At 46.2% G+C, this 21,011-nt stretch overlaps 1 protein-coding gene across 6 annotated transcripts in view; it reads right to left on the bottom strand.

Annotated features, from left to right (window-relative positions):
- Rgs6 (regulator of G protein signaling 6) overlaps positions 1-21,011 on the bottom strand; it is a 540,717-nt gene that overhangs the window by 23,992 nt on the left and 495,714 nt on the right. For all 6 annotated transcript variants that reach the window (XM_029484451.2, XM_085830530.1, XM_029484450.2 and 3 more), the window contains 2 exons: positions 18,256-18,442; positions 1,368-1,457 (listed from right to left, as the gene is read on the bottom strand). In XM_029484451.2, the coding sequence (XP_029340311.1) occupies positions 1,368-1,457; positions 18,256-18,442 (277 nt within the window). The remainder of the gene's footprint in view (positions 1-1,367; positions 1,458-18,255; positions 18,443-21,011) is intronic.

Genomic DNA, 21,011 nt, shown 5'->3' with positions numbered 1-21,011 from the left:
TGACCTTGATCTTTTTTTCCCAGTGCTTAAATAGTGGGTACCAGAGTCACTGTGTGTGGAAGCCCCAGCCCCCCTCTACTAGAATCCATCCTCCAATAAGGGTATTGGCAGAAGACTAGTTTTCACATTCTCTAACCCAGTGTCTATATTCAAAGGAAGGGCTTGGGAACCACCAGAGCTGAACTTTTGACAACAGACCTTCCAGAACTCCTTTCATCTTTCCCAGAGTCTTGGGGGTTTTTCGGACGGTTGCATAAGAACAGGAAGGTGGACATAGATGCTCTTCAGGACTCTGGAGTTACATGGCACCAACCAGATAGGCAGACAGGCAAACATGAGGTACAGTTGCCAATACACAGAGAAGGATGTGGGGATGAGAGGCGATCTGACAGAAAACCTGTGGGTGGACAAGTGTGTGGTGTGCTTGGGTACAGGGCTTGAAGACCTGGTATGAAGAAGAAAGGTGTGTGTGTGTGTGTGTGTGTGTGTGTGTGTGTGTGTGTGCACGTGTATGTATGCAGTAAGATTGGAAGTGGTAGATCTGGAGCTGAAGTAGACAGAGGATTGGCAGGCTCTCCAGACCCACGAGCCCCCCTCTTGTCTTTCCCTTTCCTAGCCCCATGTACCATTCTATATTCCTTCTCTCCAGAAATCCAGCTAAATTTGGCCCTGTTCTAGGGACCCTCACCACCTGCATGCTGAGGGCTTTAGGGTTCTGTGAACCAAGACTCCAAGGGCTCTAAGAGCCATGATTTAATTCCAAGTGGAAGAGGAGAAAGTGGCTGGAGTGTAGTTACTTCCTGGTTCAAAGAAGAAGAACTTTAGAGGCAACAGCGCTGTAAGGAGAGACCCATGGCCAATCTTGGCGATTATTCGGATAGCTAAAAGATCCCCTTAACATCGACAAGACTTTCTTTCCCAGGACGGGGTTGGGTTGATTTGCTCCCTTTCTAGTCTGGATAAAGAGGGAAGGACTGTTGAGAGTGACTAGAGGAAACTGGCAGTGAAAGTCTCTCTGGTATCCTAAGAGATTTGCTTGGGTCACTGCCAACCTGACTTTCTGGAGCTGAGCTACTTTGGCAATGATATCTGGTCACACTCCTCTCACTACAGGCAAAACAGGCAGACAGAGGCCCGGAGACACTAAGGTGGACTGCCATATCCTATATATCAGGGGAAAGGGGGACATCTGGAACTGTAACCTTCCTCACTGTTTACTATTGGAGGGTAGCAGACAGAGGAGGGGAGAGAAGAAAGGAAAAAAAATAAATAAAACCCAAGGGATGATATTCTCATTTCACACCAGCAGCAAGCAGCAGCAAGAGTCGACAGTGCTAAGAAAGGCAAGCTCGCCCTTCCCAAGATACCTTCTTCTTGGCCAGCAACAGATCCTGGTAAGCATTGGACCGTAGGAAGCGGGCGTAGCTGTCACTCTTCATCAGCTTGTAGATGTGCTCCTGGAGATGGAGGGGAGTAGGGAGACAGAGAAGGAGCCATCAGTTGAAGCTAAAGGAAACTGCAACCCAACTGACCTGGGGGTTGGGGGTTGGCAAAGGAACCTAGGAATGTTTGAATGGCGTGAGGAAAACTTGCCATGTGTCCCACCTCGCCCACATCTCATGTAAACCAAGAGATAAAGAAACAAACAAAATGGTATTTTTCTCTCACAAAGCAAGAGATCCTTGAGGTTCATGTCTCAAAGGATTTGTAATCAGGTCTGGGTGTCATGTTGGGGTATTTAATGGTTAAAGCCACAATAACTAACAGCAATGGGAAGAAATAAACTACTGGTATACACTCAAACTAGGGAGAATCTCAAGGGAATTAGGATGAATGAAAAACTTGGCCCTCACTTGTACTATATGATTCCATTGACAGAATATTCTTTAAAGGATGGATTAGAGAAATAGATTAGTAATGGCCAGAGGTTAGGGATGGGAGAAATGGGTGGTTATAAGGCAACAGGAAGGATCTTTGTGGTGATGGGTGGCTCCGAATCTTGACACATGTACACAGGTGATACAGGTGTGAAGGAAGGAGTACACACATACATGAATACAAGTACAACTGGTAAACCCAAATGAAATCAGAGGATGCTGCTACATACACCATTACAATGAATGCACTAGTCTGCTACAGGTTCGCAAGATGCTGCCATGAGGGAGTTGAATAAACAAGTCCATCTCTATTCTTTAACAACTTTCTGGTGTCTACAAGTATCTCTAAATAACAAGTCCAACTTTAAAAATAGCCAAAAGAGTCTGAGGAGATGGCTCAGTGGGCAAGAGTTCTTGGTGTGCAAACATGAGGACCTGGGTTTGAACTCCCAGCACCCATGTGAAAAACTGGGTATGGCTGTGCGTGTGTCTACAAACCCAGTACAGCAGGGGCCAGAGACAGGAGAGTTGGATCTCTGGGACTTGCTGGCTGCCAGCCTAGTTCCAAGATTCCAAGATCAGTGAGACACTGTCTCAAGGCAAGAAAGGAAAGGACAATGGAACAGGATATTTGACATCCTCCTCTGACCTCTGTATATGTACATATCATACCATGCATATGGACATGCGTGCTTGTGAGCTCCTGCATGTGCATGCATGCATGTGCACGCACACACACACACACTGGAAACAACAATATAACTGAATCAGTTTATAGACATTGGGGCCATCATCTTGGCCTGGAACATGACCCGTCATAACAGGATCATGGGGCACACGGGCACATATGCCAGGCCTTAAGGTGGCATCCAGGAGAAGGATACATGGTGGCAATGCTGCTGCTTTTCCTCTGGGGCTCTGAAAAGATCCAGGGGTCAAATATATGACCCCTGACTTGCAGCTAGGTCCTATCTATCTGCATGTTCGTCTCTGTCTATTCTTATCGAAAGGGTTGCTTGTCTCTTGAGGCAAGCTTGTCTGTCCCAAGAACAGTGCTGCTGTGAGGGAGAGTGGGTCATCTCTGATGGTGGAGTGTTGACTGGCAGCTGGGCTGGTAAAGGAAGCATCATCCCTCATGATGCTCACTGTCCCTCCAGGAAGCTGGGCAAAGGCCTCGGGGCCAGAGGGACTGGAGGGCTGGTCGACGAAGAGAGAGAGCCCAGCTGAAAGTCAGAGATAATCGCAGAGACCTCTTTCTGGCTTCTCTTCCCAGAAACACCATGTATGGAGGAGGCAGAATCTCAAATCCATTGGGGGACACATATTTCTTTTCCTCATTTTTATTTTACTTTGAAATGTATGGCTAGTTTACCTGCGTGTATGTCTGTGTACTGGGGACATGAAGTGCCTGCAGAGGCCAGAAGAGGGTGTCAGATCCCCTGGGACTGGCAGTTGTCAGCAGCCTTGTGAGTGCTGAGAATCAAACCCAGGCTCTCTAGGAAAGCATCCAGTCCAGTCCTCTTAACTGCTGAGACCTCTTTTCCAGGCCTGGGGATGGGGGAGGGGAACTGGCTTTTTTTTTTTTTTTTTTTTTTTTTTTTTTTTTTTTTTTTTTTGTAGCCTGGCTAGAGAATCCTGGAAATCCTGGAACAATGACTAAGCTGTGCCAAGACTCTTCCCTATCCAGCATAAAAGGCACATAGCCAAGGCATAGAATTAACTGAGGTGCCTACCAACTCATGAATGGATAAAGAAAATGTGAGAAATATATTTTATACATGGCCTCACCACACATACACCACAAACACCACACAATCTACTCCCACATATATCACACACACACATACACACATAGACACACATACCACACATACACACACCACATACATACACACATACCACATATACACACATATCACACATATACACACCACACACACATACCACACATGTACATACACACACCATACACACATAATACATGTACACACATATACATATCACACATACAATGCACATACACACCACATACATGCACATAAATACACATACCTCCCCCCACCACATACATACATCACACACACACCACATAAACATACACAAACACACACACCATACACATATGCCACATATACACATACACACACACCATATACACATACCACACATACACACACTACATACACATACACACACACTACACACACACACACACACACATTATACACATACCCCTCCATTCCCCCCACCTCACCCCCACAGTGGATACTCTTGAGCCCCGAGCAGGAAAGCCACCATTTACCATGGTGTAGATGAACCTAGGTGTAATGAAATAAGCCAGGCACAGAGTAACAAACACTGCCTGACTCCTTCCATGTGGACGCTAACATATCACACTCACACAAGCAGAGAGAGTGGACAACGGCTGCTGTGGACGACGAGCTCAGGGGAGGGAGGCTGAGGGATGCTGGGGCACAGAGGAAACACTTTATTCAGACAGGAGGAGTAAACTCAGGGTATCTATAGTGCACTGTGGTGGGATATAGTTCCTGGTAATTTTGAAATTTCGATTTGAATAATTTTAATAAGAAACCCCAAGTATGTGGAATGATATGTATGTTAATTTACTTGATTCTGGCATTTTTACAGTATGCATATGTGACAAAATATCATGTTTATATCATGAAAATAAATGACTTTTTACTTGTCAGTTATGAACAGTGGAAGCCAAAGGAAGAAACACAGAAAATATTCTGGTTACGTGAGGAATCTCTGTGGTTCATCCTCAGTTGGACCCCAAAGGACCCTGGGATCAGTCTTAGTCTTCCCAAGATGCCTTGTATTTCCAAAACATTGTATTGGTGAGGCGGCATCCAATAAAAATGGACCCACGGCATGGGATGTGGGGAAATTAAACAGTGGCTGCCTCAGAGATTGTTTGTGTTCTCAAAGCTTTATTGACTTTACTGTGAAAGGTTTTCCTGAAAACCTCACAGAGAGATACCCCCTCTAGTTTAAGTCTCCAGATGATGGTACGCAGTGTGTCTTCATCTTTTAGCTATGCACCCTGTCCATCACAGCATCAAGACATTTAGTTGATTATACTGTGCTGTGGATGGTTTGGATGTTCAGAGCCCAGTTAGTGTCTGAAAGAACACGTTGTGACAAGAAGAAAAATGCTGGGTTTCTGCCTCCCTCTCAGCCACTCTCACCGTGGGCTCTCTCCTCACACACACTCCCTGCCATATTGACACACAGTCGAAAGGCCCTCACCAGCGCTCCCAACAGATAGGGTTGCCTGATCTTAGAGTCTCAGGCTCTAAAACGGAACTAAATAAAATTTTCTACCCTGTGGAATACCCATCCTCAAGCACTTTGATACAGAAACAAAAACCACACAGGGTCTTGGTTCATTAATATGCTTGCTTGAGTTTAATGCTCAAGTTTGCAGGCGCTGGGCTTGCTTTGGTTTATGTTTGGCCTAAGCATCTGCTTCCGTATTCTGTAGGGAAGGAGAGTAAGGATCGCATACTCCACATAGGGCTGGGAACCTCTCAGCTCAAACATCCTCCTCGGCCCCAGACCCAGGAGTACCATTGCTCTTCGTTCCTTTGTGATGTCTAAATTGCTCTCCTATCAAAATCAGAGGGGCAAATATTAACTCTGAGTGGTGATGACTTACTGACTTTTCATCCTTTCTTCCTTATCTTTTTTTTTCTTATCAAGCATCATCCCAGTCAGGTGGCATCTGAGTCACCCCCAAAGGCCTGTCCCTTTAAGACAATGCATCTCTGCTGCTTCTGGCTTCTCCCAGGAATCTAAATGCTGACAATGTAATGCTTAGTGACCACCCTCCTCTTCCCTACAAAGTTCAAGGAGGCCTCCCCTAGCCTGCCTCTTCTGGCTTCAACCACAAACTTCAACCCTGTTCTGCTTAATTCCAATTTCCTCATTGCAGTCAGGAAAATCTTGGTTCATTAACAAAAAAAGATCTTGCCGACTGAAATAGGGCAGGCAAAGGCAGGTGTTTAAATGTTTAATCATGGCTTCTGTCACTAGCTATTTGTTGAGCATCTAGTAGGTACCAGGTACCGAATCTGACATCATGAGGTGGTAGTCTGAAGAAGACAAAGAGAGCTTTGTTGCCATATAGCTTAGAATCTATAGACAAGACAGACTTTTCACCAAGATTCGCAGAGCTGTTTGAGCTAAGGTTGCAACGGGGTCCAAGAACAGCTGTTATGCATGGGTGTGTCTGGGACTGAGCTGATCTTACTGGGTGGGGAAAGGTGTCCCATCTACCAGAAAATGCCTCTTCAAGGCAGGAGGGTCGGCCCAAATGTTGCTGAAGGGAAAGAGCTGCAGAGTATGATCTGGCAGAGCAGGCAGGACATCCCAGGCAGCAAGCAGCCTGCAGTGACTCGTTCTCCAGGGCACGCATCAGTGTGTGTTCAGGGAAAAGCGGAAACGCTGCTATTACCTTCCCTAAGCGGTCAGCTATGAAGTCATACACCCAGGTGAGGACTGTTTGGGGGAAAGCAGTCAGTGAGAGCAGACTGGCTGGAGGGGGGTGTTCCCACCAGTCCTGCTGCTCACTGTTGACTGACATCATGAAGCCTCAAATCACCCTACGTGGACACACACACACACACACACACACACACACACACACGGGGGTGGGGGTGGGGACAAGAGTGTTCTTATCATTCAGGTCTGACAAAAGCAGGCTTTTGACACTCTGCAGATCTCCCAGGCCCCCAATGGGGGGCCATGGCTCCAGGTTCTTTCTGGATGGAACCTGGCTTTCCCACAGGCTAGGGATTCGGTGACTCCCTTGTCCTGTTCCACCCCCCCAAGACAAAGAAGTGTTGCCTTTGATGTCAGGAAAATGTGTTCCTTCCAGTTTTGTCTAGGAAACACAAAGACAGTAAACAGGGGCTGGGTGAACCCAGAGCTGAGATTTTTCTGGGAATGAGAATTAAGATCAGACTCAGGGTCTCTGGCCATTTCCCAAATGCAATGAGTTTATCACCGCCAGGGACAGCAAGTGTCCAAAGCTCTTGGCAGTGACCTCTGCTGATTTATGAGGGTTTCTGGTATGTTTGCACCGTTCTGCCGACAACTGGTCCTAAGGGAAATGTATATCTAGCATCCGCAAACTACAAGGGAACCACTGGAGAACCCAGCCAAGTCCTGGGTGAAGAAACAGGGCTCGAGAAAAAGCCTGTTCCTTTCTTCTTTTGCCTTCTCTTGTCTTCTCATCTTGCCCTGACTTTCCTTCCTTCTCTTCTGCTTATCAACTACCTGCCCCTCCCCCATCTCTCTCTAAATATTATGGAGATGAAGGCTGACCACAAAAAGGCAGAGCCACATGACCATACCTGCCCCCCAGACAGCTCCAGCAGGGACAATAAAAATGGCTCTATCTATATTAAGAAACCACAATTTTAGGACCTAAACCACACAGATGTCTTCGCCACACACTTTTCAGTGGTAGGAAGGACTTGAACCCCTTTAGTGGTTGACAGTGCTCAGAGATGTCCCTCTGCTGACACACATCTCCTTCCTTATCCCTTCCTGGCCCTGGCTGCTCTGCCAATGGGTCCTCTGCTTGCCTGGGATACTGAGACAGAAGCAGGAAGGCTGACGAAGGGTCAGCAAGGGTCTAGGAAACACAAGAGCTGGGGTAAGCAAGCAATACATGCTGTCTCCTGACCACACCTGCTCCGAATCAATATTTTGCTGTGAGAGCCCTCATTTGGAAACATCCTTTGTTTTTTAGACAAAACACTGGGACTCTGAGGAGAGGTGTGTAGGTAGGTGGGTGGGGACATAGTCAGATGAGTGTCCAAGGCCTTGGGCTCGAAGCATGCCGGAGTAACTGAACCGCTTAAGAATACCGTCCTATCTTCTTCTGAGCTGCAGCCTCCTAAAACAGCATAGACCTCACCTCCCAGCAGAAGAGCATCTTTCTGGAGTGGAAACCACTCGGTTGGAATGTGCATAGCGGCCAAGAGCCCTCCTTGTGATTTTTCAAGTGTCCTATTTTTCTTTCTGCAGGTGCACATGCCCCATTGTGACCCTCCATTCCTAAGTTTCCTGATCTAATAGCCATACTTGGGGAGCTGTCAGGTCCCTCCAAGGAAAATGAGGGGCAGGATGTGATGTGTATAGGGGGCAGGGGAGAGGGAACTGGGCCCAGAGCCAAAGGCTTGGATTCAAGTCCCCACTTGGCCTGCTTCTAGCCCCATCAATCATACTTCCAGTGCAGAAGCAGAAGAGAAGCCCTGCAAAATGATTATACACGCCAAGTAATAAGGATAAACTTGTGGTGCGATTGTGCGTGTAGGAGGCGGTGTGGCAGAGACAGAAGGTAGAGGGAGGATTCCAGAGAAAAGGAGAGGCTTGGAGCAAAGAGGACTGGGGGACAGAGTTTAGCCACACTTAGTTGTGAAATAGAGGTTAAATAGCCCCATTTTACAGACAAGACTATTGACACTATACCAGGTGGGATGTCTCACGCAGGGATAAAGCCATCATTTGAACCCATAGGCCATGCTCCTCCCACCTTCATGGGCTGATCTTCAAAGGCTTTTGTCTTTTCACTGGCTGGAAGTTGGGTTCAAAGGGGCCCAGTGTCTCTTGGCTAAGATGCAATGTGCTCCTCTATGTATAGGTGCAGGGGTGTGAGAGGGTTGGGAGGAGTGGAATAGGGGTGGGCCTTCCTCCTCAAGTCTTAAGTCTGAGTCATCCTAATGTTGGGTATCGTCACTTCTCACCATTCCCTTCTGAGAGCCATCTACCATCACCACTGTTAGCAACGGCCATAGCAAAAGCCCAGGCTCGGGCATGTAAGAGCAGGTCACAGACAACGCGCCTCTGAGGTGCCAGTCTGGATTTCTGGAGGCTTATCTTTAACTGTCTTTAACCAGAGATCTTTAAGCTTTAGGCATGGCCAACTGAAGCCTAAGGAAAATTAAATCTTTTCAGTATGGGTCCAATAGGACAGAACATGCTGTGGTGGGAAGGACAGGACGTGGATCACAGCTCAGTGTCTGCTCAGCATTCGAGGAGGAGAGGAGCCTTGGTGACAGACAGTGAGGAGCAGAGACTGGTCAGGCCAGCTTTGTAGCTGTCCTTTGGATTTTTGCAGTACTGGGGACTGAACCCTGGTCCTCCCATGTACCTTCTAGGCAAATTCTCCAGCAGTAAGCTACATCTTTAGTCCCAGGGATGCAGCTTTGAATGACTGTTTTAAGACCATGTGGATCTGAAATGACAAGATCCATTTGGATTTCTTGGGCTGTCTAACAGAGCCCAGGGTCCCTTGTTTCCACATCAGAGATCATTCAAAAGTCATATATGAGTCCGAGAGAAAATGATCCATTGCCTTTACCCTGCCTGGCATCGCACAGATACAACTCAACTGCCCAGAGGCACAGGATTTTAATGCTGTTCTATGCCTGCTCTGAGATAAGAGTAACAAACATAGCTTCAAATATTCACTTCCACCTCCCTGAATATGAGTCGCACAGAAGAAAACTGTTTTTCCTTCCCTCTTTAAGGGTTTGGTACTTAGAAATCTAGGCAGAGAATAAACAACAAAGACATTCTGGAGTTTAACTCTTCGCTTTCTTCTCTCCAGGAATGCCTGGCAATAAACAGAACCGGCTCACACACAACTGATTTGTTCTTTGCGAATTCATCCCTCCCTCTACTGTTTGTCTCCCTAAAAATAACACCACCCACAGAATACAGTGAGTAACCTCTGAAGCAAGCTGTGGTGGGAATCCTCAGTAAAGACAGTGACAGTGTGGCATACAGTGGACAAGGAAGTAGGCCTACAATGCCACTTGAATATCACCGTAACAAAGATGGACAGCCTCGCCTAGGCTAAGAGGACTTCTTGGGGACAAACAGGAAACCTTATTCCCCAACACTTTGGCTTTTAAACAAAACAAAGGCAAGACAGCTTGCATTCCTCCATCACACTGATCTTAAACATCTACATTTCCATAGTCATAGACACTTTGGCTAGAGGCTTCCAGTCTGCTCAAGACGGGTGTAGTTCAGATGGTTCTTTAATCACCCAGGTCTCATTCTGGTCTTAAAGTCTTCAACCATTCCAGGAATGGATGAGGACTGCAGAGAGATTCGGTCGATTAGATTGAGAGCTCTTTCCAAGAAGGGATCTGCCTATACAGTTGCTGATTTCTAGCACCTCAAACATCTGGCGCATAGTGAATATTCCAAGTTTCGCTGAAATTAAAATTAGAAACATAATTCAGCTGGTCCTTATTGATTACTATGGTTGCTTCCCCAAAGCTCTTTGAAGTTTAAAGCTAAGAGACAAATTTTACCCTCTGCTTTACTGTGATAGGCAAAGCTAAGAGTATTACGATTCAAGAACATTGGTTGGTTGGTTTGTCTGCTTGCTGTCCCTGGTCAGTCCAGAACTTGCTCTGTATGTCAGACTGGTCTCTGACTTGAAGTGATTTTGTTTTCTTCTTTTTTTTTTTTTACATTTTTCCCCCTCTGATAATAGGGAGAAGCCACTGTGCCTAGCACTACAGCTGCTTTTGAAATACTTGAACTTCACACAGAGTGGTATCCTAGTGCTGTTAGGCACTTATAAAAGGAAAAGAAAAATCCTGTTCCTAGACACTCCAGCTACAGGGCAGAGGTGAGAGTCTCAGCATTACACATAGGTCAGAGCAGCAGTGGAGCTTGGACAGCTAAGAAGGCAAGGTAAGAAATACGTGCTATAAAGCCTACAGGGAAGGCTGCTCTGCTCCATTCAACTGTCAATCCACTTGATGGACAGATTTCCAAACCAACTCGATCTCAGTGACTGTTTTGTTCCATTTGTAAAGAAAGATGCAGTTTGAGGCCAGCTCTCTGTCTTAAGGCTGTGAGCCACTCAGACCTCCTGTTTCCTGTTTAATTTCATCATAGGGGTCATCCCACAGAGGTCAAGGTTTCCCAACTCAAATGGAGAATGGATGGTCACAAAATCAATACATGGTGACTAGACAAATGATCTAATGACCTAGAGACACTGTGCTTGGATCATCCTGGGCTACTCTGAGCTTTAAAAGCAAGCTACATGGCCGTTGGACTTGGTCACTGGACTTCTGTTATCTTTCAGAGCCTGCAGAGGCTCACAGAAGAAACAAAGGGAACCTTAGCTTTGTATCGTCCTCTGACTTATCTTCTTCCAAACCTGCTGGCAATGTGCTAAGAGCAATCCCCGCGATTCAGACCTCCGTCCAATGCCAGCCTTCTGATCACAACATGATTTACCCTTTCCAGTGTTTTCCTGGATGAGAGCTCTAGGGTAAGCATGCTCAAGTCCTGTTGCTGGATACCCAAGGACCACCCCATTTTGGTTTCTTTGTTTTATTAAAACAGGGTACCATTATATAGACCAGGCCAGGCTAAAACTCACTACATATCTCAGGCTGACTTCAAACTCGTGTCAGCCTTTCTGCTCAGCCTTCCAAGTGCAGTGACTAGAGGCATGAACCATGCAGCTTGTTTCTGGCCATTACACGATTTTCCTGCCAGAGCAGTCCTGTTGACAGAATTGCTTTGTTTATTTGAGACAGTGCGCAGCCTAAGCTGGCCTTGAACTCACAGAGAACCACCTGCCTCTACCTCCCCAGTGTTGGAATTAGAGGACTGAGCCAGTGTGCCTCCTGGGGATTACTTTTTTGATCTTATTTTAGATTTATAAGGCCCCAAGGAATACTCAAGTCATTATTATTTGTAAGGTCACACTTACAAATCTACAGCACTTTTAATCTTTTTAAAAGAATTTCCAAAGCTTTTTAGCTCATCTGATTTTTCTAAAATCCAACTTAATAGGCTGTGGAAAGACAGAATCTTCATTTTAGAGATGAGGAGGCTGAGGTATAAGAGCCAAGGACCTTGCCCAAGACCTCAGTGCAAGTGAAGAACAGTGTAGATTCACTGATGCCCTATAGTTGAGAGCAGAGAAACCCAGCCCTTAGAAAAAGCCCATAGACCATCACACACCCCAACTCTCCAATCTATAAAATAGGAACAACACAGAAAACAGCTGAGAGCTTCAGCCATAGCCCACAGGGCTTTATGGAAGGTTTGATCTCAGCCCAATTTGTCAAAAGAGCCAAATGCATCAGCAAATGCTGGACCCATGCTGGTAGAGTGCCCTGTGAAACCCTCCCAGGAAGCAAGCATGGGCAATGAGCCTTACTCTACTGAGTGTTGTCAAATGAAAAACAAAACCGGATCTGCGGCACTCAAGCCCACCTCCCTTCACTCAGCCTGATAGCCACCAGCATTTGCTTTCTTTCACGTTGGTGGGTCACTATCTCAGGACCCACGGTGGTAGCCTGACAGAATTCCTGTCTCAAAGCAGGGTGTTTCGAAGGGCATAGGGGTCGTTATCCCCATTTAGATCAGGTCTGTGCCCTGGCCTCTGGGACTTAAGATTCTCCAGGTCTCAGGGAGCCAGATAAGCCTTCAGCACTAAAACTCTAATCCAGGAAGGGATGGGTTGCAAACGTCTGGCCGGCATGTTGGAAGAGGTCATCCATAGTCCTTGCGGGCCATAATGACTTTTAACCTCATTTCTGTTTCTGGAAGCTTCGAAGCTCTAACAGTCTGCTTGGTGCAGGTGACTGGGGTGGTAAGGAAGGCTGTGGCTACCGCACTGCAGGCTTGGTCCCTGACGGGGCCACCCCATGCTGACACAAAAATGTCCTCAGAGATTAGTCACAGTGTCTCTGTGACCAAACCGTAGTGGAGTCTTTCTAACTTAGCTTGGAAGCTGCAGCGTCGTCGTGCCTGACCCTCTGTCTGTCTGCTCCAGTGAAGCTTTTCCGTGACTTTCCTGCCATCTTGCTTGGTTCAAATTGATATAGCCTGAGGCTCAAATCTAGCTCATGGTCTAGGGATTTATTTTTTAATAGTTAAAGCAATTACGGTTTTGTGTGTGTGTGTGAAAAATTAAGAGTTGAATTTCATTGTCAACACACACACTTCTGGGGACACAGCCACAGCCATCTGGTCTTTTAATTTTCTTTCCATTGTGACATCACCATTGTGACACAGACCCCTGTGTTCCACAAACCTGAAGTTTATATTATCTAGACCTTCACATGAAAAGTTTAGCTCTCTAACTGCTCTCTCATTTAATGTAAAAGAGTCACCTTATTTTCATAATCACCCTGTTATGGACTAAGTTTGTATCCCTCCAGAGCTCATGCCCTTGAAGGCCTGCCTCCCCACATCATGGTTTTGGATGGGGATGAAGCCTTTGGGATACAATGCTGTTTAGATGAGGTCATGATGCCGTTGTGGTTCTTATAAAATGAAGACGCCAAAGAGCTTTCTCTACTTGAAGGTTGGGACACAGCCAAATGGTGGCTCTCCTGAAGCCAGGATGAAGGTCAGTACGAGAAAACTCATCTGTAGTCACGTAATCCCCAGGGTTCCCAGCTTCAGGACCCAGAAGACCAAACACTCCCTCGGTCACCCAGTCTGACATTGTGTCACATTCTACAGCCTGAGCAGACCTAACACACCGAGGAAGGAAGGTACAGGTGGCTCCTGAGGGGTGACCGTAGTTCTGAGGGATAATCTGATTTACATTTTTTTTTCAACTTCAAAGTTGTGTGAAAGCTACACGGATCTCATACAAACTACATGTTGAGCTTTGATCATCTCCGAGCCTGACCCCATGACAAGTGATCTTTCCTAATGCTGAGTAGCAGGGGCCCAAGCTACAGCCATAGCACACAAGCTACAGCCATAGCTCAGCCCCAGGATCCCAAGAGGGGAAAACCAAAATGTTCACCCGTGTTCCACGGCACCCAGCCTGGACACTGGGTCAGCGAAGTGTATTAAATGCATCTTTTGACTTCATGCTATTTTCAACTTATGGTAAGTTGGCTGGAGTATATATAACCCATCACAAGCCAAGGGACATCTGCATATTGAAAGAGGGGTTATCTCTGTGTGCTAACATATGCAAATCTGTGAAACTTGTCAAGTGTACTTAGTATAAAAGAACAAAGCACGTTAATGCCATTAGGAAAATGAAATAGTAAATGTTTTCTTTTCCTTTCTGTGGGCCAGTCACTGTGGTCATCTGCCTCTTTTCATTCTGTTACCTCTCACCCAGGTGGCAGTTCTGCTATATCTCTGCTCTACAGGAGAGGAAAGGAAGAATTAAGGAATTTTGGTGTCTTGGCTATTGTTTCAATTACTGGGATAGAAAGTCACCTTTCTGTGACTGTGACCAAAGTCACCTGGGGAGGAAGATGGTTAGTTTTATCTTACGACTCTCAGAGCACACTCCATCACGAAGGGAAGCCAGGGCAGGAACTCAGGGCAAGAACTTAGAGGCAGGAAAGGAAGCACACACCGTGGAGTTCTGCAGCTTACTGGCTTGCTTCCCATGGTTTGCTCACCTTGCTTCCTCATACACCCCAGGCTCATGTGTCTGGGATGACCCCACCCACAATGGGCTGCGGACTGGGTCCTCCATGTCAATCATCAATCAATTAAAAATAAAAAAGGTCTATCTGGTAGGGGCATTTTCTCACCTTGAGGTTCCCTCTTCCTAAATGATTCTAGCTTGTGTCAAGTTGACATAAGACTAACCAGAACATTAGATGACATTCCCAAAGAGAGGCTGTTAGGAGGAGTGTGTTTTTATATGTGGAAACACACTTCTATGTGAGTAACTGAGAAAAGGCTAAGAATGGGAACAGGCTTGGGAAGAGAGGTTTATTTAAATTTATACAAGTTAGGTCTAGATACATCTTCCTGTCTAGTCTACCTCACAGGCTTGCCTGGGTCATAATGCATTTACAAGTACCTGAAAGATCACACAGAACCTGTACTCACGAAGGCCAGGTATTCAGTATCTTATCAAGGCATCACGTACATATTTTTCAAGTTCTCTTATCAAGTATCCCTTGGATAAGGAAGAACACACGCATCTAGGAGGGCAGGACTTGTTAAGCAAACCATGGTGCCTCTATACCATGGACATAAACACATAATCTGGCCCTCAGACTATTCTGGAGAAATAGGAGAAAGCAGATGAGTGAGTAATAGATATGTGACTCACACTTCCTCTGCGGGCTTTTGAGGGCCAGATTCTGAGCAAAAAGGGAGGAGAAATGGTGGTAAGAAAGAAGAGACCTAGGAGAACTGCCTGAAATTCTACACCTAAACTGAAAGTGCCAATACACACACACACACACACACACACACACACACACACACACACACACACATGAGATGGGGCAGGAGAGGTGGGATGGCCTCAAACACCCAGCTATCTCCCTGCTTCAGCCTCCTAATCGCTGGTTTTACAAATGTGTTCAGCTAAATGTATCCTTATTATACATTACAATTTATTTCCTAGCTTGTCCATTGAAAATACTGAGAACAAACAAACAAACAAACAACTCAGGGACCATGAGCACTAAGCATTTGCTACTAAGAAGAATCGGGGGGTCCTTAGCGACATGACTTTTTTCCAGATCCAGGACAGACCACAGAAGCTTGGAGTTTCCTCACTATTTGGATGACAGCCAAGGTTGATGAGGTTACATCAGAAGGAATCAACTGGCTAGACATGGTAAAAACTTATGCGTCACTAAAAAACAACCAGTAAGATAGATCATAAAGCACACTAAATGTGTTCAAAACTCATGAGTTTAAGAGACACCGAAAACAAAACAAAAACTCCCATCAGCCACCAAATGAGGGTGATACCAGGTCACTCACTGTGCTGGAAACCAGCAACAAAGAAAGAATCAAATGTTCTCCTGCCCTTCTTACATGGACTGTAATAGTAGGTAATGGAGCAGCAGTTGAGAGGAATCACTCCTGTTGGAAGCCTTGCAGCTCATCTACAAGGAACGAAGGCTAAAATGAGGGCATTACGATTTCAGTACCCCAACTAACTAATGGAGTTCAGCAAGAAACCCCGAAAATGGCTAAGATATCACACAGACACACACACAGACACACACAGACACACACACACACAGACACACACACACAGAGATAGACAGACACAGCCATATACACATACACAGAAAAAGAGACAGACACACACACACAAAAACACATAGACATCATTGCATGCCTTGTGACAGAACAGACAGACACACAGACGTTGACATCACTGCGTGCCTTGTGACAGGACACACACACACATCATTGCACGCCTTGTGACAGGGCAGCACAATAAAGTCCACAAGTCAAAGGGAAACCTAATTAAATGTCAAAATCGAACACCCAATTGATAGGAAATGTGGGCGATAGAGGAACATGTTGTGTGGCACCACAGGGCCATCGCCAGAAAGATCCAGACTGAAGCTTTCAGAGGATGAAACATTCAACGTTGTCAAATATCCACAGAGGAGGGAGGAGGGGACGAAGGGAAGGGGGAGGGGTGGCCTGACCTCATCAACTATACATAGGGGTTGAGGAGGGGAGAAAGAGAATTAAAGTATAATTTAAGAACACACATGTTGGTTTATAGCACTATGCAGCCCTTATTTGGAATCTGGTTTTAAATGGTGTTTTAAAAATTATTTATGGGACTGTTAATACCATCATGTCTGATGGTATTAAGGAGCTATGGACATTTTATTAAATTGTGATAATGGTATTGTGGCAATGTTAAAACAAAAAAGGGTACTGTCTTAACTGGTCAGCAGGTAAAAGTGTAGGCGGGGACACAGCAAAGAAGAGATTGGTCACATACTCATGGCCCTTGAGGTTGGATGTCGGCTTATAAAGGTTTGTGTTTTGTTCTTTCCCCTCATTTATGTTCAAGAGTTTCCATGAGGAAATGCTAGAGCAAGCCCTCCCTGGTGACACACTTGGGGTGTCACAGAGACTGGGCACATCATGGCTTAGCCAGTGTCTCTTTCTGAAGTTTCATAGCCTTATAACTTCATGATGGCCTCTGTATTTCAGGCCATCTGCACAGGGGTTCTTGAAAGAGCTTCTCCATGCCCCCCCCCCCCCCCCCGCCTACGGAGTCACATCAATATTGTCCTCAAGAGCATATACTAAGATATGGCAGGGGAAAAAAGAGTCCTTGTGCTTTAAGGACTCCAAAGCTTATTTTACTCCAAAGCTACCAAGACCACGAGGGCCTCGTGATGTCATTGGGTGGAGACTGAGTCAAATCTGCCCAACGTGGGCACTCAGTGGACTCCAAGAGGGGGGAAAAAAGGGGTGGGTGAGGAGCTGTTTTCAGCCTGAAGTCTTGAGCGAGTGACAAGGGACACTGGTCATGGCCTCATGTCACTGTTTGCATGGGTATAGCTGTGTAGACTATCCTAAATAGGATGGTAGTGGCAGGGCAAGCCACACGAACTCTCTGCCTACAGCATCTGTAAGCATCTTGACAGGGCCCTGCAGGGTTGAATTTTTTTCTGTGGTCTCCATTTAACACCAGAGCTCACACCCCTTTGGGGTCTTTTCCCATGGCTGAAATGGCCTACTGACTCGTCTGTCTCTCTCACCTGGGCCTTGCTGAAGACAGGGGCTTTCATCTGTTCTTTGTGGTATCTCACCTTTATTCAGGGCCTGGAATATAGAGACGCCCAGAAAACACTGCCTGGGGCCAGTCACCATGGAAGCAGTGCAAAGTGTGGGCATCACAGCTGGACAGGGGTGGACTTGATTCTTGACCTGGCCAGCTCCCAATTCCCACGTTAACGGTGTCATGTTATTGCTTTCAGTCTATCTAGTAGAGGGGTTTAGATTTTGTAAAATTCTGTAAATCACTTTTCTTTTTCTCTAGAAAAGATAAGACAGATACAAATGGTCCCACAATATAGAGCGGTTTGACTTATAGTACCCTGAAGTTACAACGGTGCATAAGCAATGGGCACTCAATAGATTTCAGATCTGGATCTTTCTCCAACTAGTACTGCTTGGTATGATCCTCTTTCTAGATACTGGATAGTGAGTGAGCTGAAGCTCCCAGTCAGCCCTGTGCTCCTGAGGGAAAGGGTAGATCCCTGACCATGTTCTGAAACTGATAAGCTTTGATATGTGTAGTGAGTGCATTTTAATAAGCTAGTTCAACTCTCGGTGGGTTTCCCAGGGTGCAGTTCCACTTAGCATCCTAACTTGAAGAACTATAACTTTCTGTATCTGTGCAGTAATGCAACCTAACAAGATGATCTTGGGATTTCACTGTACACTTACCTGGCACAGTTCCTACTGACTGACTTATAAATAGTGGAAGCTGATGGTCAAGCTACTCATAAAACCTGATTGGTATTAAAGGATCGAGTTGTAAAGTGATTAAGGAATGCCCTATGACAATAATTTGGGTCAATGAGCAAACCTGGGCATCTTCAAATGTGTATCTCCCTCCATCTTTGACATTCTGACTGGTTATCTCATAGCTGTGAGAATCCAAGTTGATTGCACTTGGGGCTCCGGGAGCTAGAAACTCTTGCCAGATTTCCTCCACTCTCTTGGCCACGTCCTGTAGAGGTTGCTTCTTGAGATCTTGGACGGCCAGCCAGAACCTGGAGCGCAAGCAGAAACACAGTCAGCTCTATTTGGACACTGCTAGAGATGGTTCCAGAGCTGATGCTGTGTGTCCCCTGCCTGCCTCGACGCCACCTGTGAGTTCCACAGTACTGCTAAAAGTACAGAGTGTACCGCCGAGGACAGAATAAAAGTACACATAAGAAGATGTGAGCTTCTGGGGACTGGCAAGATGTCCTCTTCCCTCTGAGTAGAGAATTCTCAACTCCAGCACAATAGCCATTCAGGCTGGGGGATTCCTCTTTGGTATAGAGGGGCTGTCTCATAGAACACCAAGTCCCAAGCCCCTCCCCACGGCCTACGAGGTATCAGCAGCATCTTTTAAGCTACAACAACTAGCAAGTATCTCCAGAGATTACCACGTGTTCCAGAAATAAAAACTCTGCTTGGTTGAAAATCAACTATTCTTCATGCAGGTCTCTACACAATGTGAGCCCTGTTGTCAAATCTGGCTGGGGCCACTTAGGGACACCAAAATAAGGAAAAGGAGATTAAAGAGTCTACTCAGCAGTTAAAAGCACTTGCCACTTTTCTAGAGCACCTGGGTTCTGTTCCCAGCGTCCACACTGGGCAGCTCACAATTCCCTGTGACTAGTTTTAGGGAATCCAATTCCCTCTTCTGGCCTCCACAGGTACTGTAGGCATGTGGTGTGCATATAGATAGGTAGGTATCTACACATACACATGAATAAAATAAATTAAAGAAAAATTAAAAGGAACATGTCCCAAAAGCACGCAGAACCGTGAATTTATAAAAGACATTTTGTCTAGAATGGGCCAGCCACTCATGTTACAGAGCAACAAGGGGTGGAGGTGGAGGTGGAGGTGGGAGTAGGGCAGGTATTCACATCAGTTCTCAATATGGTGCTGGGCACCTAGTAGGTCCTCAATAAACAGTTTAGAGGGGATATGTCAGACATAAAGCTGGAGAGGCATCTCTACCAAAAGATTCTTTAGGGAGTATGAGAGAAAAGTACCCACCCTTACTTCCACTTGCCTCCCCAGAATCTCTCAGCTATGGACAGAGCCCCAGACGAACACTGTTCCACTGAGAGCTTTAGTCAAGAGAGTTAAAGCAACCCCAGCACTTCCTGCCCCAGGATCCCCCAAGGCATTCTCTCAGGGCTGGAGGGCACACCCTCCCCTGCAAAGGGGACAGGCCAGTGTCCTCAGTGAGACAGTGAAGGAGCCACTGCTCTGCGGAGTGCACAGTGCACAGCCACAGGCAATAGAACACAGACATAGTCTTGTCAATGAGTGTGTGTGTGGGTGAACTCAGATGAGCCATAAGGCAGAAAGGCCATTCAATCTGCCGTCAAATTCCACCCAAAGAAAGATGTACTTGCTTATTCATAGTATTAAATATTTTTATTCTTAAAAAGGAGTTGCATGTTTTTCTGCAGCTCACGGATGTGTGGCCCAAAGGTGTCACCCAGTGGCAGACCTAAGTAATGCAGCCCCGTTTCCACTAGGAACGTTGGGACATTGTGCTTGATTCCAGGCTATCTCCAACTTTCCCAGTTTGCCCTTTAGGAATCTAATGATCTCTTTAAAGAAACACCCCACCCCAAACCTGAAGACCCAAGAAGACAAAGAAGAAAAGAACACCCCCCTATCAGGAAAACAGGGAAGTCAGTTCTGTTCTCAGCCTGGCTCCGCAGCCCGTCTGGAATTGTACTGTTCCAGGTAGACTTTGATCATCTGGGAAATGGGTACAAAGTGGTGAAGGAAGAGGGACCCTGGTTGATTTCCCAGCCGCACTTAACTCTGGAATGCTTCCAGGCACCTGGGTGGGAGCCAAGGAACAAGTAAGCCAGCAGGCCAGTCACCACCTCCCACCCTGAGATCACCACCTCCCACCCTGAGATCTTAGGATTTCAACTCCCACCCCGAGTGGTGCTCGGGGGTAAAAGCTGCCTGGTTTCAAAGATGCTCTTTTCATCTCCTGCCTTTCAGCCCTCCTTGGATCTCATCTACCTCCAGGGAGAGAAGTCGCAGAGCTTTATGGTGCCTACTGGGTCAATAAAGGAGCATGGAATGGCCTCTGGGCCAAGTCTCTGGCTGAGGACAGCCTTCTGGGTCATATTTCTCCCTGTGCCTGTGGGGCTTCCGTGACTTCTCACACAAATAGTTGGTCCATGGGTGATTTTTTTTTTGTTTGTTTGCTTCCTCCATCAGTGTCACCTGGGAGGTCACCTTCTACCATCTGTCCCTTGCTAATCTAGTCTGCTGTGTAGGAAGCCATGGAGACCCCATGGGAAGGCCCTGAGAATCTCTGAAGCTTCTAAGGCTCCGTAGACCCCTGTGGTTCTGGGGGCTTCAGGATGCCTTTTGTAGAAGGACGAGAGAGGCAATGTATGGCACATCCTTCCCTGAGTATACAGAAGGAGCAGAGAGGATGTCAAAGCAAATTTCAGAATCAAATCAAATATATTTTTACATTGAAATCAAAAGATTTCTTCCATCAGTTCAAGTTGAGAATTTTCGCTTTATAAAAACACAAGGAAAAACAGCAGGCATGTCACAGGAGAGGGAGAAGGGGAAGTG

Source organism: Mus caroli, unplaced genomic scaffold (genome assembly GCF_978045245.1).
Source record: "Mus caroli unplaced genomic scaffold, Mus_caroli_1 scaffold_14, whole genome shotgun sequence".
Classification (NCBI taxonomy): domain Eukaryota; kingdom Metazoa; phylum Chordata; class Mammalia; order Rodentia; family Muridae; genus Mus; species Mus caroli.
This window is presented reverse-complemented; position numbering and strand designations above follow the sequence as displayed.